General features: G+C 48.8%; 1 protein-coding gene across 1 annotated transcript in view; it reads right to left on the minus strand.

Moving 5' to 3' along the window:
* LOC143817819 (piwi-like protein 1) overlaps window positions 1–18,820 on the minus strand; it is a gene marked incomplete at its 5' end in the record, with an annotated part of 92,700 nt that extends 73,880 nt beyond the window's left edge. The window contains 2 exons of the mRNA XM_077299284.1: window positions 6,439–6,564; window positions 18,601–18,820. Coding sequence (XP_077155399.1) covers window positions 6,439–6,564; window positions 18,601–18,820 — 346 coding nt within the window. The remainder of the gene's footprint in view (window positions 1–6,438; window positions 6,565–18,600) is intronic.
* Window positions 18,821–18,855: the final 35 nt, after the last annotated feature.

Consider the following 18,855-nt stretch of genomic DNA (forward strand, 5'->3'; position numbering starts at 1 on the left):
AAGACAGGACTGTCACCGTATGAGATTCTGTTTGGCAGGGGCCCCAATCTTGAATGTTTCTTTCCACAACAGTTGCAGCTCAAGTACCAGGACTTGACTAGCTATGTGCAGGCCTTACATGGACACCTTGCCAAAGTGCATTTAACCGTTTTCAGTTCTTTTCCAGACCCAGACAAGGTTCCTGGACACCATCCCTTTGTGCCAGGAGACCTGGTGTATGTGAAAAAGTTTGTGCGCAGAGATTGTCTCCAGCCGAGATTTGAAGGACCTCACACGGTGATCCTGGTCACCCCCCACTGCAGTAAAACTTGAAGGAAAGAGCACCTGGATCCACGCCTCACACTGCAAAAGAGACCGAACCAGTGTTTAATCACAGAAGTGACTGAAGGGAAATGTTGCTGTTGTTTTTGATCCTGGAACTGAGGGCTATCCTCGCCCCTACCTCTTCGGCCCCTATTGCAAAAATAAGAATCCTGGCCCCACTATTCTCTGGGTAAACCTGACAGCCCCGGTGAATATCTGGCGATTTGATTTCTGTGATGTAGTCAAGTGCTCCAAGACTGATGGTAGAGGGAATTATCCAGTTTTATATGTGTGTTACCAGAAATGACAATGATAATTGTTATTATTGGACAGATGCTGCCTGGAATACAGGGGATGATTGGGGATATAAACCTAGCGAAGCCATGTTCCCTAAGGATAGAGCGGGTAGGAGTCTTCGTGAGAGAATGCATCTAACAGCCCTTCTGCAACCACCTAGAGGCTGTAAATGGGGTAAAAGTTGTCACCCCCTCCTCCTGAATCTTGAAAACCCCCAATCTGCTGATCTGCAGACGTTTGTACTAGGAAGGCATTATAATTATGTATTTAGTAGTGGATACTATGGGAATTTAGGCCATATACAGCTCCAGGATATTAGTTTCAGACCAACCAAGGCCCCTGTTACCAGTATACCTAAAACAGGCCCAAGTGAGCGTTTGCAAAGTGTAGTTAATGAAGTGATACCCATTCCAAGTCTCAGTTGGCAAGAGGTTTTCTCCATATAAACACAAACCGCCCCAAGGAAAAACCTATGGTTAGAATGGGTGAGATACAATGTAAAAGTTCAGAATATCTCTGTAGGATGTATTGCTTGTGCTGCTGCGAATATACACCTATACACACATGCATTGCTTTTCCCTGATGACAACACCACTGCCTGTGTCATGAATCTGTTGAAAGGTTTGAAGCCCACTGATTGCCCAGATTATGTCCTACTAATTCATGAGAAACCCAAACTTAAGGTCCCAGGAGAAGTAACCGTATTAGCTGACAATTACACCTGCTATAATTCCCACGACACCACAGGTACACCAGTAGGGATCTTCGAGACAGGTTTCTGCAAAGAGAACAGTTCTCTAGATACTGATTTGCTAATTAAACATACACAATATATGTACACCAAAGATACCTGATGAACCTACCAGAAAGAGGAGAAGTCTCGATCAGCTCCACATGAGTTGTGAAGAAGATCCACTGATATATATTAATGCCATTGGAGTGCCAAAGGGGGGTGCCTGACCAGTTTAAAGCCCAGAACCAGATTTATGCCGGCATTGCTTCTATAATCCCACAGGTGCAGATTAATAAAAATGTTGAATGGATCAAATATATATATATACTACAGTGAACAAAGATTTGTCAATTATAGCTGTGATGCCTTTAAGGGTATAGTTGAGGATTTGGGCCCTAACACTTGTATGACCCGTGCTGCAACCCGACCTAAGAGTATTACACTGAATCCTGTCCAGACAAGATCACATGTAGTGACATAAGAAGCTGACACAGGATTGTGGTTGGCGGATAGTGGGGACATTAACTTTTAGGAGTAGGCTGACAGTAATCCTTTTGGGAAGGAGCTGTAGACCAGCATGTCATGTCGCCCCCACCACCAGAGAACCAACCACATCAGGTAGGGTAAGACAGATACAGGAGTATTATCCCTGGAGGCCCTCTGACTAGCTAGCTATGCAAAAACAATTGGCTGACCCTGAGAACCAACCTTTCTCATTTTACAAACAAATAATGACAATATGATGGATGTATAAGTGCACCTGGGCAGGCCTAGGTAGTTAGTGAAAGCAACTCCGACTGGCACCTTCCTCAATCAAGAAGTAGACCCACCAGAGTACGATGGTACTGATCCAAGGGAGATCCCTAAGTATGTCCCCCTCAAGAGAGTAGACAGAACCCCCCATTCTCAGATGATGCTAAGAGATTTAGTTTAGGGACAGTGGGAGAACTCCATGTGAGGTTAGTGAAGGGTTCAGCTGCCTGGAGGCCTCTCGCTAGGGGAGAGTTTCTGAGGTGTCTGGATGAAGAAATCCATCTCCCCTTTTCCCATCACATGGACAGTCTCAAAGGATCTTTCTTTAAGGGAAAAACTTAGTGTTTAGGGGGGATTGTCAAGGTGAAAATGTATTTTCTTATATACCTTTGTATTTTTATATATATATTTATATTCTTTTTGTACTTTTATATCATATACTGTGAAACAATAAGTTTTTCCTATCTGCTAGCTAATGCAAATGTAATTGTATTAAAGATGGCCGCTAGTGTTCATTCTTCATTTTAGTCCAGCGTCCGAAGAGTTAACTTTCATTTCTTCAGAAACGAAAGTTAAGGAATGAGAAGAAAAGGAGGATCCACCAGAAGACGTCAGAACAAATCAGAAAGACTGAATGCTAGCTTAAACCCCGCCTAATGCACGCCTTCCCCTAACACTCAATATAGTATTGTGTATCTTAGAATAAAGCCAGTTGGTGTGACCTGCAGACATGTGTGGATGCACGGGGCATTAACTAAGTTTGAACCAGCTACCTGTCTGATTTATTCTTATCCGGTACCAGATGCCCTGCACACATATTAATTTGGAATGACTGGTGAAGGAAGGGTATATTGTCGTTTTACGACCCCGACAGTTCCACCATTACACTCCCCAGCAACATGCCCGCTGTCTTGGGGTCATAATTGATTCATATCTTTCATTCACCCCCCACATCACTGGCTCGCTCTTGTCATCTACACAAAAACATTTCTAGAATTCGACCTTTTACTTTCAACTCGTATTCATTCTCGTCTGGACTATTGTAACGCTCTACTAATCGGCCTCCCTCTTACTAAACTCTCCCCTCTCCAATCTGTCTTGAATGTAGCAGCCAGGATCATATTCCTCACCAGCCGTTACACCGATGCCTCTACCTTGTGCCAGTCGTTGCACTGGTTACCCATCCGCTACAGAGCTCAATATAACTTATCACTCGCACCCACAAAGCGCTCCATGGCTCAGCACCACCCTACATCTCCTCCCTGGTCTCAGTCCACCACCCTACCCGTGCCCTCCGTTCTGCTAATGACCTGAGGCCAACATCCTCAATAATCAGAACCTCCCACTCCCGTCTCCAAGTCTTCTCACTACCCAGGATAATACGATTAATCCCCAATACCCACAGTTTTAGGCCATGTTCACACAGTGCGTTTTTTACCGCGGAACCGCGGCGGTTTTGCCGCTGCGGTTCCGCAGCTGTTTTCCATGCAGGGTACAGTACACTGTACCCTATGGAAAACAGGACACACTGTGCACATGGTCCGGAAATTTAAAAAAAAAGCCGTGCTGAATAGCTCCCGGAAAAAAGAAGGAGCATGTCAATTCTTCTTCCTGAACCGCAGCGGTTCTGCACCCATAGACCTCCATTGTGAGGTCAAAATCGCAGTAAAACACGCAGATCAAAAATATATCTGCGGGTTTTACTGCGGTTTGTGGTGCAGAACCGCTGCAGCCGGAAGTGCGGGGAAGCCGGCGGAAGTGCGGGGCCGGAAGTGCGTGGGCGGAGAGACATGGAGGCATACCGTCGCATGGGGATCGTGTCGGCCGTTTGATTGATTTGGTGTGTGTGTGTGTGTGTGTGTGTGTGTGTGTGTGTGTGTGTGTGTGTGTGTGTGTGTGTGTGTGTGTGTGTGTGTGTGCGCGCGTGTCCCCATGCGACGATAGTGCCTCCATTGTGCTAAGTCGCCGTATGGACTACTACTCCCATCCGGTATTAGGATGGGAGAGTTGTCCCTGTGTCCGGCGACTTAGCACAATAGTAAAGTTACACAAAACACCTACACACAATACACATACATGACACACAGTACAGTACATACAACACATAACAGAGTATATACTCACCAACAGCACACTTGTAGGCGAAGCCCTCGATCCTCCAGGAAAAAATCACAAAATAATAAACCAAATCCATACTCCCTGTCCGCAGAATCCATAAAACGAGTGTCCCACGCCGATCGGCTGCTCTCCGGCGATACACTGCCAGGAGCGAAGCTCCTAGCAGTGTATCGGGTGCTGTCCCGGAGCTCAATGACTCCGGCGTCTCGGTTAACAGCAGTACAGCTGCGTTGAACTTTCCCACGCAGCACTGCCGTTAAGCGAGAGAGCCGGGGTCAATGACCGCCGGTAAACTCGCGCATGCGCAGTGACACACCGACAGGAACTATGGCTCCTGTCAGTGTGTTGCTGCATCCGTGGAGAGCAGACATATCTCTGGATGTGTCTGTTCTCCATGGAAAATCTTCGTGGGATACGTGGCACTGAAATACGTGGCACGTGGCACTGAAATACGTGGCACGTGGCACTGAAATACGTGGCACTTAAATACGTGGCACTGAAATACGTGGCACGTGGCACTTAAATACGTGGCACGTGGCACTTAAATAGGTGGCACGTGGCACTTAAATACGTGGCACTTAAATACGTGGCACGTGGCACTTAAATACGTGGCACGTGGCACTTAAATACGTGGCACGTGGCACTTAAATACGTGCCACGTATCACGTGGCACTGAAATACGTGATACGTGGCACTTAGGCTATGTTCACATTTGCGTTGTGCGCCGCAGCGTCGGCGCCGCAACACACAACGCAAAGTAAAACGCAGCAAAACGCATGCACAACGCTGCGTTTTGCGCCGCATGCGTCCTTTTTTCGATTGATTTTGGACGCAGCAAAAATGCAACTTGCTGCGTCCTCTGCGCCCGGATGCGTGCGCTGCAGTGACGCATGCGGCGCAAAACGCGGAGCGCTGTCATTCAAAACACGTCCACTCATTTTGGTGTTTAGTCCCAAAATGGAGGATGGAAGAAGAAAAGGGTTGGACAAGGAAATGACATCATTTCTTTTTTTTTTTTCCCCCCCCACTGCAGTAAACTTTATTTCTGTCAAACACAGACAATCTGCAGACAAAACTGCATCAAAAAACGCACTAAAAAACGCACTAAAAAACGCACCAAAAACGCACCTGCGTTTTCTGCAGAGACCTGCAGTTTCAGTCAGGAAAAAAAAAAGGATGGAAATCCTGAACGTGTGAACATAGCCTGAAGCGTGCCATAAAAGTGCATTTCTTCAGACTGGCCTACCGCCTCAACTCATTTTTTAACTATCACTGTGTTGCTCATTCAACATTTTCTTCATAACCAGGTTCCTCGCATCATGTTCTCACACGCTTTATGCATTTAATAGCCTCTGTGTCTGTACGGTTACATATTCTGGCTGATAACCGGTTCATGCAGCTTAACAAGAACACCCGATTTCTTACACTATGGCTGGTCCGAACAATGAAAGCAATTGTCACCATTCACCTCTCCTGTCTCCCCTATTTCCTCAGACTGTAGCTTGCGAGCAGCAGGGCCCTCTCTCCTCTTGGTGTCTGTTGTTTATGTGACTGTTAGGTTGTAATGTTTATTATCTGTACAATTTCCCCTGTAAAATGTAAAGTGCTGTGGAATATGTTGGGGCTATAGAAAGAAAATATTTTTGCATTTCTCAGTCCATTCAGTTGCTTTCTTAAGACACCTAATCTGGCTGTTCGCACAAATGTCATCATGTGAAGCCTGTTCCTCACCGCTGCTCTAATCTGATTGCAGTGGCGACACCACTTCAATAGCGCACATCACCGCTGCAGTCAATCATGTAGATGGCAGGAGCTGCCGTGCCCAGTGATTGGCTGCAGCAGTGATGTGCGCTTTTGATGTGGTGTCACTGCTACAGCAGAAAAGCAAATAGGAGCAGCGGCAGAGAACAGGCGGAGGACCGGGGTAAGATGAGTACTGCTTGCCTTTTCCTTTCTATCTTTTGGGGCCCCTTTTCCAGTAGTGTAAAAACCCCCGTCACCTCTATTGATTTCTCATTTCCAATTATTTGGCATAAAAAGACTCCAATCGCCCAGCGAGATTTGGGGACCAGAGACATGCATGTTTTAACCCTTCATGTGCAGCTTTTTGACTTGGTGATAACTAGATGACAAACCCAGGAGTTGTAGAGGTGGAAACATGTTTGTCATCCAGCTTTCCACAGAACAGCAAGAAACAACAAGATAAGTGGAAAAAGATTCGAGGACGCGATTACCTGCTTTCGATTTTTGGACGTGCTCGATAGTCTGCCGGGTGTTCACCCCGACGTCATGGAAGTCGCGCCTACGGCCGCCCCGTTCCCCGATAGACACTTCTGCAAGTCCGGCTGACACCTGCAGAACTAAGCGAAAGAAAAAGGTTTGTTAAACTATTAGCTACACAGGTCTCCCTTACACATACAGGGGGTCACAGGACAGAAAAGGGGCCCCCAATACTGCACAGTGGCGGCAGGAAGCATCCTGTGAGACTACACCAGGAGGCCTCTCATCCTAGCAATCAGTAGGGGCCCCACAGCCGGACCCCAGCATCCAGCAAGTTCTTACTTATCCTGTGAATAGGTGATCACTTCCCATATTTGGAATAACCTTTTATAGGATTGTCTGGGATTATAACCATACAATTATTATTTGTGGTTGAAATATTCAGCCTGTCCAGTTATGAAGCAGCACCGACTGTGAATCAATGTCTCCTGCTGATGTGCAAATGGAGCAACAGGCAAATAGGCAATTAGCAAGACAGCCCCTATAAAGGTGTGGTTCTGCAGGGCTGACCACAGACCATTTCTCTGTTCTCATCCTTTTTGGCAGCTTTGGACACTTTTGCATTTTGTCATTGCTCTCACCCTTTGAGGTACTGTACAGTAGCATGAGCCGGTGTCAACAACCCACAGAAGTGTCTCAGGTAGCGCAACTCATCCAGGATGGCACAGCAATGAGAGCTGTAGCAAGAAGGGTAGCTGGGTCTGAGCAGTGTCCAGAGCATGGAGCAGATACCAGGAGACAGGCCAGTACACCAGGAGATGTGGAGGGCATCAACCCACCAGCAGGACCGCTACCTCCTCCTTTGGGCAACGAGGAGCAAGGGGAACAGTGCTAGAGCCCTGCAAAATGACCTCCAGCAGGCCACTAACATCCATTTGTCTGCTCAAACTGTCATATACAGACTCCATGAGAGTGGTGGTATAGGGGCCCGGTGAATCCAGAAGTGGGTGTTGTGCTTACAGCCCAACACCATGCAGGGCTATTGACATTTGCCAGAGAACACCAAGATTAGCAGATGAGACATTGGTGCCCTGTGCTCTTCACGGACGAGAGCAGGTTCACATTGAGCACGTGACAGAGTCAAGAGGCACCGTGGAGAACGTTCTGCTGCCTGCAACATCCTCCAGGATGACTGTAACGGTGTAAGAAGGCATTTCTTTGGAGGGCCGCACAGCCCTCCATGTGCTCGCCAGAGATACCCTGACTGCTATTAGGTACCGGGAGGAGATCCTCAGACCCATTGTGAGACCATGTGGAGGTGTGCTGGGCCCTGGGTTCCTTCAGATGCAGAACAATGCCAGACCTCATGTGGCTGGAGTGTGTCAGCAGTTCCTGCAAGATGAAGGCATTGAAGCTATGGACTGGCCTGCCCATTCCCCTGACCAGAATCGAATCGAGCACATCTGGGACATCATGTCTTGTTCAGTCCACCAACACCATGTTACATCACAGACTGTCCAGGAGTTGACAGATGATTTAATCCAGGTCTGGGAGGAGATCCCTCAGGAGAACATCTGCCACATCATCAGCAGCATGCCCAGGCATTATAAGAAGGTCATACAGGCACGTGGAGGTCACACACACTACTGAGCATCACTTCATTGTCATGAGGCATTTCCACTGAAGTTGGATCAACCTGTAATTTGATTTTCCACTTTGATTTTGAGCTTCATTCTAAATCCAGACCTCCATGGGATATTAGTTGTGATTTACGATGGTAATTTTTAGGTTTTATTGTTTTCAATGCATTTCACCATGTAATGAAAAAGATTTGTAACTGGAATATTTCATTCAGTGATATCTGGGATATGGTGCTTTAGTGTCCCCTTATTTTTTTTGAGCATTGTACATACCATATATCTTTTTACAAATTATTTAAAGCCACAAAAATAATATATATATGCACATACTATACACATAATAATTATAAATATATTGTATCATATTTGTGGTTTGGGAAATTTTCAATAAAAAAAAGATTTTTTTTCCGAAAATGTTCAAACCACAAATATTTCTAAAAAACTTCATTTTTATAATACGATAAATAAAATAATGGTATTGCCCTATTCCTGAGATCTGTAGCTGGAGCTGTGCGAGGTCTTCCTTATTGTGGGGCGAACTTCTGTTTTTATTGGTACCATTTAGGGGTACGTACAACATCCGGATTCGTTTTTTTTCTTCCCCAAGTGGGAGATGACCAAAAGACGCTGATATATTGCAGAGACACCAGAAAAGCTTACACATATACATATGTATATCTATATTTTTGGGATGAGGACAATCTGCTCCCAGCACCACAGGGATTGCACCTGTATAAATGCAGCAATGAATTACAGCAGCATCTAAAAACTGTTCACACAGCAGTGATCAGAGCTGTCTCCGATCTCGGCTGTTAGAGGCTGGTGCCAGCTATGCAACACCGGTCCGCACACCTGCATCCCATATGAGGACTATCAGCACTTCCTAGGTCAGGATAGTGTTAAAGGGGGAACGGGAAATGTCACGATATGGTATGAAATATCATATAAGTTTAGTTCTGTTGCTAGCATGCTGTGGGTTAAAAAACCCCCTTCCCTTTCATTCAGCCAAGAGCTGCCTTGCCAATGTATGTGAGAGGGGAGTTTTATTGAAGAAAGGTATTTACGACTGGCATAGCTGCAAGGGAAATTGGTACTAGCAGGAACTGTTAGAGAAACTTCTAGAACCATGCGGTCCTTTGTTCTGTTATTGTGAGATATTAGACAAACTATTTGGGATAGTAGAATGATAAATACATATTCTTGATCTCCATCGAAGCATCTACCCATCACTCTAAACACAGTCGTCTAACTCCATCGGGGGAAGAAGTAGTGATTGCTCTGTACATAACAGGACATATTTGACCTCATTAGAAAGCCCACGGTAATCTGAGATGAATGCTGGGTATGATATGATTCTGACATGTCCTGTAGCGAAGATACCAGCATTAGATATCTTTAGGGGACATTTAGTTACACTGAAGAAAGAGGCGGGCGATCTCAACACAGCCCTTTCTGTGAGGTCACAGGCTGTAGGTTATAAAGTTGATGGCAGGCTTCCAGGGGGGGAGTTGTGAGTTTTTACCTGAAGCGACCAGACTGCGAGTGCCAATGCACTGGGATAGATGGAAAGCTCTCCTAGCCTGTTGCCTGCAAATGCAATGATCTGAGAATATGTGAGTGTTACCTTTTCTTCATTTAATCCTTTTATTTTTATAATTACCTTGTACATATTTGCAATTGTCTCATTTGTAACATCTTTGTAAAATATTTTGATAAACACTGCATAAACTTTATGGGTATATTATTTCATGCCAGTTATTTCTCCATGCTCTAAACCGTACCCTGTCTCTGAAGGGAATTACGCTACTGTTTGGGTTAGCTCCAGACCCGTTCAATTGGAGCTGGTGGCAGCGACCGTGTGCAGGCTTTTGGGGGTCACTGTAGCGACTGCGGCTTGATAATTATTGTTCCTGCCTGAGTGGGAGTAGTTATCGCGTTGCTGCAGTGCGCCCAATAGCCAGTACATAGCAGGCAGCCTTTCTGGCGAATAATCACCCTAGGTGCAGTACCTAATCTGACCTGACAAAAGGGGGGCGCCAGAGAGCTGCAAGGTTTAAGTGGAACTGTAAGCGGGATACACAAATCCCTGCAGTTCATGGTATATTGAAGAGCAGTGGGATACCTAAAACAAGCCCCTGCTGTAAACAAGAGGTCAATAGCCTCGTGTGTGTTTTTTTTTCATCACATTGTGGCAGTGGAGGGATAACTAGGATAAGCCCCCTGCACATGTGATAGCCGTCTGCTGGTCTAAAGTCACCCCAATCCGTGACATATTGTAGGCAGCGGCTAAGGGATCTTGACAGTCACGGTGTGAATCGTGACATATTGGTGGCAAGGCGGTGGGATATTAGAGCATTAGTGATTTGGTTTGAGCAATCATTCCTCTCACTAAAAACTTGCAGAAAGTTCTTGCGAGAACTCTGCGCAAATAAGTTTGGAGAAAGAACTCAGTGTTTATTAGTCTTGAGACAATTGTGTGTACTGGTAATTATCCCCTCCCTTTTTCTACGTTTTTCTATCCTATCTTTTATTTGGCAACCATGGTTGGGCTGGGAGAAGCCTTTTATGAGCAGCAGACCAGAGACACCCTTGTTGCCTTATGCAGGTCACAGCACATTGACTATGCAAGCAAAAACAAAAGCGAACTGGTCGCAGCCCTGATGCAATGGGAAGCCGCTCTAGACCACTAACAGAGCCCAGAAGCCGCAGATGCCAGCACAAGCGAACATGGTGCTGCAGCAGAGGTCCAACCACTGAATACGGGCCCTACTGGCAACCAAGGGGGCGCAGACCTCCTCCTGCAGCTGGCTCTGCAACAATGCTCCGCAGATGACCTGGACCGACATCTGCAGCTGATCCAGCAATACCAAGAGAGCTGAGCGAGAGGCCCAGGCCCAGCGAGCCGAGCGAGAGGCCCAGCGAGCCGAGCGAGAGGCCCAAGCGGAGAGGGAGTACCAGCTGCAGATGGCCCAACTACAAATGCAGGGGGGTCGTCCCAGTCCAGTCGTGAGCCCAGCAGCGCTCAGATACCGAAGCCCCGGCCTGACCACTTTCCTGTTATGGAAAAGGATGGGGACTTGGACACGTTTCTGCGGGCCTTTGAGAAAGCCTGCAGACAGTACCAGCTGCCTACACAAGAATGGGCACGGTACCTTACACCAGGGCTGAGAGGAAAAGCTCTGGAGGCGTTTGCTGCCCTCCCTCAAGAACAAGATGGTGACTATGAGGCCATCAAGCAGGCTCTGATAGCCAAGTACCAGCTTACACCCGAGGTGTACCGTAAAAAGTTTAGGACCCTCCAACGTGGCCCACACGACAGTTACAGTGATGTGGTGCATGGACTGGGGACCCACTTTGACCAGTGGACCCAAGGACTGGCAGTAACCACTTTTGCCCAGCTGCGAGACCTGATGATCAAAGACCAGTTCTTCCATCTTTGCCCAACTGAGGTGCGACAGTTCGTGATGGACCAAGAACCCAAAGACGTGACGAAAGCAGCGCAGATTGCCGATGCCTATGAGGCCAACCGTAGATCAGAAGTGCGGAAGCCAGTCACCTCCAGCTGGAGAGGGGGTAAGCCTGCATCCAACGCCAGTACCCCTGCCAGCCAACATACCAGAGGTCCTGTCCCCGTGGCCAACAGCACCAGACCTACCACCGAACTTCGCCAGTGTTACCACTGCCGGTAGACTGGACACCTCAGTCACCGATGTCCAGCCAAGCAGAAGAACCCCTCATCCCAGGCCCCAGGGCCTAATGCAGCAGTTCTTTTGGTGGGTGGTGTGGCTGGGAGGGTGTGTGACAACGTACAGCCCGTCACTGTGGGAGGTCGTGTTGCTACAGGCCTCAAGGACACCGGGGCTGAACAAACCCTCATCCGACCCGAACTGGCGGCCCCTGAAGAAATCATTCCGGGGAAAACCCTAACTGTCACTGGGATTGGGGGCATCAGCTGTCCCTTACCGATGGCCCGGGTTTTTATTGATTGGGGTGCTGGGAGCGGGGTGAAGGAAGTGGGGCTGTCTGATAATTTGCCCACTGATGTTTTGTTGGGGACTGATTTGGGGAGGTTGGTTGCATACTTCGTGGATGACCCTCCTCCCCAATCTACTAATGAGGGTAAAGTTAACCCTGGTGATGATGATGATGATGATGGGAAGTCGCATGTGTTACCTGACCATGCTTTATCTTGTAATATTGCATCTGATAACCATTTTTTCCCTAGGATTGATAGTGGAAATGTTGTACCTGTGCCAACTGTATCTGATAATGATGTTTCTATGAAAGTTGATGTGTCCATAGGTACAGGAGTGCTCAGCCCCGTCGCTCTGCGGAGTGAGACGGCTGAGGAACCCCTAGCAGGGGCAAGTGTCGGTGCTACGAGAAATGGGGAGATACATGGGAACCGTGAGGAAGGTGATGCCATGCAATTGACCAGTGCCACCGAGGAAGGTAACTGGCCCATAAGTAGCAATGCTCCTGAGGTAATGGGGGTGGACGGGGAGGTAGAACCCGTAGCAGCGTCGGCTGATGGGTCTGTAGAAACCCCCGGGGAGACAGCCTACGTAGCTGCTGTCACCCGCAGTCAGAGTGCCCGAAACGCAGATAACTGTCTGCCTTCCGGACCCTCCTCAGTCATCAGTGTGACTGAACCAGAGGTGGACCCAGAGCAGGTCCCAGAGGGCTCCCGTGGGGAAGGGACCCTGACGTCACTTCTGGCTTCCCCTAGCCAGGAGTTTCAGGCCGCTCTGCACGCAGATGCGAGCCTAGAGAGTTTGAGACAACTCGCCGGGACGTCATTCTCCGAAACTGATAAGGAGAAGGTGTTCTGGGAAGGAGGAAGGTTGTACCGGGAGACAGTACCCGGAGAATCACAAAAGGAGTGGTTGAGGGAAAGACAGCTGGTCGTCCCACAGCAATTCCGGGGTGAGTTGTTGCGGATTGCCCATGAGATCCCGCTAGCTGGACACTTGGGGATCAGCAAAACTAAGGCCCGGCTGTCTCAACACTTCTATTGGCCTAAGATGGGGACAGATGTGTCAAACTACTGCCGCTCCTGTGTCACCTGTCAAAGAGTGGGGAAGGCGGGGCCTGCTCTTAAGGCTCCCCTGATCCCTTTGCCAGTGATAGAGGAGCCTTTCCAGAGGATTGCGGTGGACATTGTGGGCCCGCTGGCCGTCTCCAGCAGCTCTGGAAAGCGATTTATTCTTACTGTGGTAGACTACGCTACCCGGTACCCAGAGGCAGTAGCTCTGTCATCAACTAGGGCAGATAAGGTGGCGGATGCCCTGTTGGCCATCTTTTCACGTGTAGGATTTCCCAGGGAAATGCTTACTGATCGAGGGACCCAATTTATGTCTCACCTAATGGAGGCTCTCTGTAAGAAAATGCAGGTGAAGCACCTGGTATCGAGTGCGTATCACCCACAGACCAATGGCTTGTGTGAACACTTCAATGGTACCCTCAAACAGATGCTACGCATGCTGGTTGAGACACAAGGGCGCGCCTGGAGCGGTACCTCCCACACCTGCTATTCGCTTACCGAGAGGTTCCGCAGGCCTCGACGGGGTTCTCCCCCTTCGAGCTCCTGTACGGCAGGCGAGTCCGGGGACCCCTTGGGTTGGTAAGAGAATCCTGGGAAGAGGAGCCGAACCCTTCTGAAGTGTCCATAGTGGAGTATGTCATGCGCTTCCGTGACAAGATGCAGACCTTGACGCAGTTGGTGCATGACAACATGACGCAGGCTCAGGCTGATCAGAAGCACTGGTACGACCAGAACGCCCGGGAGCGGACCTACCACGTGGGTCAAAAGGTGTGGGTGCTGGTTCCTGTACCAACGGATAAGCTTCAGGCAGCCTGGGAGGGCCCGTACGTCGTCCACCAACAGCTCAACCCGGTCACCTACGTGGTCACGCTTGACCACACTCGGGGTAGGCGAAAGGCCTTTCACGTCAACATGATGAAGGCTCATCACGAACGTGAACCTTTCGTCCTACCGGTCTGCAGCGCACCCGAAGACGGGGAGGAAGACACCCTCCTGGACATGCTGGCCCAAGCCAAGGCCCGTGGGTCCATTGAGGACGTGGAGGTAAGCGCCTCGCTAGATGAACCACAGCGGTTGCAGTTGCAAACCACACTGGAACCCTTCCGGGTCGTGTTCTCCAACCGGCCTGGAAGGACTGAGTTAGCGGTCCACGAGGTGGACACCGGGAATCACGCCCCACTACGGCGAACACCCTATCGAATCTCTGACCAGGTGCAGCAGATTATGCGCCAGGAGATCGATGAGATGTTACAGCTGGGGGTGATTCGACGGTCAAAGAGCGCGTGGGCCTCACCGGTAGTTCTCGTGCCAAAGAAGGACCGGACCACCCGGTTCTGCGTGGACTACAGGGGGCTCAACGCCATTACAGCCTCTGACGCGCACCCAATGCCGCGCATCGAGGAGCTGCTTGAGAAGTTAGCTGGCGCAAAATACCTGACAATAATGGATCTGAGTCGCGGATACTGGCAGATTCCCCTGAGCCCCGAGGCGCAGGAGAAGTCCGCCTTTATCACACCCTTTGGACTGTACGAGTCCACGGTCATGCCCTTCGGCATGAAGAATGCCCCTGCCACTTTCCAGCGGATGGTCAATCTCCTGCTTCAGGGACTGGAGAAGTATGCTGTGGCGTACTTAGATGACATTGCCATCTTCAGTCCCTCCTGGGATGAACACCTGCAGCATCTCGAGGAGGTGCTCGGGCGAATTCACCGAGCAGGACTGACTATCAAGCCGGGAAAGTGCCAGATGGGCATGAGGGAGGTTCACTACCTGGGGCACCGGGTAGGCGGAAACACCCTAAAACCAGAGCCTGACAAAGTGGGCGTGATCGTGAACTGGCCCACTCCCAGGACCAAGAAACATGTGATGTCCTTCCTGGGCACTGCAGGGTACTATAGGCGCTTCGTGCAGCACTATAGTAGCCTGGCAAAACCTTTGACGGACCTCACCAGGAAGAAGCTACCCCACATCGTCAACTGGACAGATGGCTGTGAGGGGGCCTTCCAGGCGTTGAAAACAGCACTGTGCAACGCCCCTGTGTTGAAAGCAGTCGACAGCAGTCGACCGTTCTTGGTACAGACCGACGCCAGCGAGTTTGGCCTTGGTGCTGTGCTCAGCCAGGTTGACTCGGAGGACCAAGAGCACCCCGTGTTGTACCTGAGCCGGAAACTTTTGCCGAGGGAAGTGGCCTACTCCACCATCGAGAAGGAGTGCCTGGCCATAGTCTGGGCCCTGCAGCGCTTGCAGCCCTACTTGTACGGTCGCACCTTCACGGTGGTGACCGACCACAACCCTCTGCGCTGGCTAAGCACCATGTGTGGAACCAACGGCAGGTTGCTACGCTGGAGCCTTGCCCTTCAGCAATTTGACTTCACCATTGAACACAAAGCGGGCAGGGAGCATGGGAATGCAGATGGACTGTCCCGCCAGGGTGAACCCACGGAGGTGCGCATGGAGGTATACCGAGAGGTTCTGCCGCCGTAGCGCACGCAAAAAGGGGGAGGTGTCACGATATGGTATGAAATATCATATAAGTTTAGTTCTGTTGCTAGCATGCTGTGGGTTAAAAAACCCCCTTCCCTTTCATTCAGCCAAGAGCTGCCTTGCCAATGTATGTGAGAGGGGAGTTTTATTGAAGAAAGGTATTTACGACTGGCATAGCTGCAAGGGAAATTGGTACTAGCAGGAACTGTTAGAGAAACTTCTAGAACCATGCGGTCCTTTGTTCTGTTATTGTGAGATATTAGACAAACTATTTGGGATAGTAGAATGATAAATACATATTCTTGATCTCCATCGAAACATCTACCCATCACTCTAAACACAGTCGTCTAACTCCATCGGGGGAAGAAGTAGTGATTGCTCTGTACATAACAGGACATATTTGATCTCATTAGAAAGCCCACGGTAATCTGAGATGAATGCTGGGTATGATATGATTCTGACATGTCCTGTAGCGAAGATACCAGCATTAGATATCTTTAGGGGACATTTAGTTACACTGAAGAAAGAGGCGGGCGATCTCAACACAGCCCTTTCTGTGAGGTCACAGGCTGTAGGTTATAAAGTTGATGGCAGGCTTCCAGGGGGGGAGTTGTGAGTTTTTACCTGAAGCGACCAGACTGCGAGTGCCAATGCACTGGGATAGATGGAAAGCTCTCCTAGCCTGTTGCCTGCAAATGCAATGATCTGAGAATATGTGAGTGTTACCTTTTCTTCATTTAATCCTTTTATTTTTATAATTACCTTGTACATATTTGCAATTGTCTCATTTGTAACATCTTTGTAAAATATTTTGATAAACACTGCATAAACTTTATGGGTATATTATTTCATGCCAGTTATTTCTCCATGCTCTAAACCGTACCCTGTCTCTGAAGGGAATTACGCTACTGTTTGGGTTAGCTCCAGACCCGTTCAATCGGAGCTGGTGGCAGCGACCGTGTGCAGGCTTTTGGGGGTCACTGTAGCGACTGCGGCTTGATAATTATTGTTCCTGCCTGAGTGGGAGTAGTTATCGCGTTGCTGCAGTGCGCCCAATAGCCAGTACATAGCAGGCAGCCTTTCTGGCGAATAATCACCCTAGGTGCAGTACCTAATCTGACCTGACAAAAGGGGGGCGCCAGAGAGCTGCAAGGTTTAAGTGGAACTGTAAGCGGGATACACAAATCCCTGCAGTTCATGGTATATTGAAGAGCAGTGGGATACCTAAAATAAGCCCCTGCTGTAAACAAGAGGTCAATAGCCTTGTGTGTGTTTTTTTTTCATCACATTGTGGCAGTGGAGGGATAACTAGGATAAGCCCCCCTGCACATGTGATAGCCGTCTGCTGGTCTAAAGTCACCCCAATCCGTGACATATTGTAGGCAGCGGCTAAGGGATCTTGACAGTCACGGTGTGAATCGTGACAGGAAAAAAAAAAGATATAAAAATAAACAAAGAAAAGCCCGCACAACTCAGTGGTGATATTCCCCGTCATCCTGCAGCTAAATCTCAGCCACCATCCATGTGATGACTGCAGACAATCACTGGCCTCAGTAGTGAAGCTTACATGTACACCACGTAACTGCTGTGGCCAGTGATTGGCTGCATCGGTCCCGTAAATGATGCACATCATCTATTCCACTTATGTTTTGCGGGATTTTGAGGTTTTGTAATATTTTGCCCTTGCACATTCCTAAAATCACGGTGTCATGAATATGTACGCCTACACAGCTCTGCTACATCTCTTTGGCTTTGTACTAGCAGGCTCCAGCCCTGATCCCCCCTTCACAGCTGCGTATGTAAGTCCACTTCTCCCTCTCCCCTGCTGTTCAGCTGTAATGTGTGAAACCAGTGTGCTAGCAGTCTCGCTGGTTACTTTTATGGCGCTGAACTGGTTGAAAGCAGCCTACAGCCTCATGGCCATCTCTTTATCTAGTACAGTGTTCATTTTAAGACCAAATATAATGGCATTGATTAAGTGGGGTAGGGGGAATCTTACATTTTTGGAATGTGCATCAGTAGAGCTACCCTCCCATGAGTTTTCAAAGCTCAGTGCCTAGCAGAACCTGAGAAATGCATTACTGCTTACTCAAGTCACATAGCCAAGTCATGTTTGGACTTAAATGAACGGCAATCTCATGCTTGGGAGAATGACTGTTTTGGCGCCCTTCTACGAGGTTCCCACCCTGAGTTATGGCCGATGTAACGTTTTTCATAACTTCCAGAAGGGAGTGCATGTCATAGCTTCGCCCAATCAGTGTGGTCATGAAGCACAGGGCATAACATTGACCAGCTGAGTTGAGAGGTGGTCTTTTGCCTAGGAAGCCTGCTACAGGAGGCTCAGCAACCAGCCTGATGCATTGGGATGTCACTTCCTTCGCCCCATGGCAGCCATGATATGCGTGAACTGTAAGTGCTTTTCATCCTTAATCCTTTTTATTTTGTAATCGTTCTGTACATACTATAATTGCCTCATCTTGTAATATCGTTTTTATACTCTTTGTAAACACTGCCTAATCTTTCTTGGAGTAAAAGATATAATATTTACTTGTGTTGTTCTCCTTGCTCTAAACGTACCCCTAGTCCTCCAACCTAAGCCATTGCTACTGATCAGGTCAGAAGCCAACCCACTATTAATCATAGTAATAGGAGCTGGTGGCAGCGAAGCGTTTTGAGCTTGTTGAGCAAAGCGGGCAGTGACGGAAAGGGTCTTATAAGTTGATTTCCTGCCTGTGACTGGGAATAGGTATAACGCCCTCACTGCAGCGTGCCCGATAGTCAGTACACGAGCAGGCAGCCTTTCTGGTGACTAATTATCCTAGGTGTAGTTCCCTGACTAACCTGAGGGTAAGGGGGGGGCAAAGAGCTGCAAGTTCCAAACCGGAACTGGGATATAAATAAATCCCTGATGAAGAACTGGGGGCAACCAAACACCTCCGATTCATGACACACGGACAAGCCTCTCAGTCAGATTTCGCACTTAACCCTGGAACATTAAGGACACTTACCCTCGGGCGCTGGTCTCTCTGCTGCCGCTGCCGGCGGGCCTCTCTGGCGCCCTCTTCCGACCAACAAAGGCTCAGGTGCTGGCTGCTGAGGTCTGACTGCTGCTGGCCGGGGGTCTTGGGGCTGCTGTGGTCCGAGTGCCGGCCAGGATTGAGGCTGCTGTGCTCTCACTGCTGGCCGGGGGCCTTGGGGCTGCGGTGGTCTGACTGCTGCCCAGGCGCCTTAGGGCTGCGGTGGTCTGACTGCTGCCCAGGCGC

The sequence above is a fragment of the Ranitomeya variabilis genome, chromosome 3 (genome assembly GCF_051348905.1).
Source record: "Ranitomeya variabilis isolate aRanVar5 chromosome 3, aRanVar5.hap1, whole genome shotgun sequence".
Taxonomy (NCBI): domain Eukaryota; kingdom Metazoa; phylum Chordata; class Amphibia; order Anura; family Dendrobatidae; genus Ranitomeya; species Ranitomeya variabilis.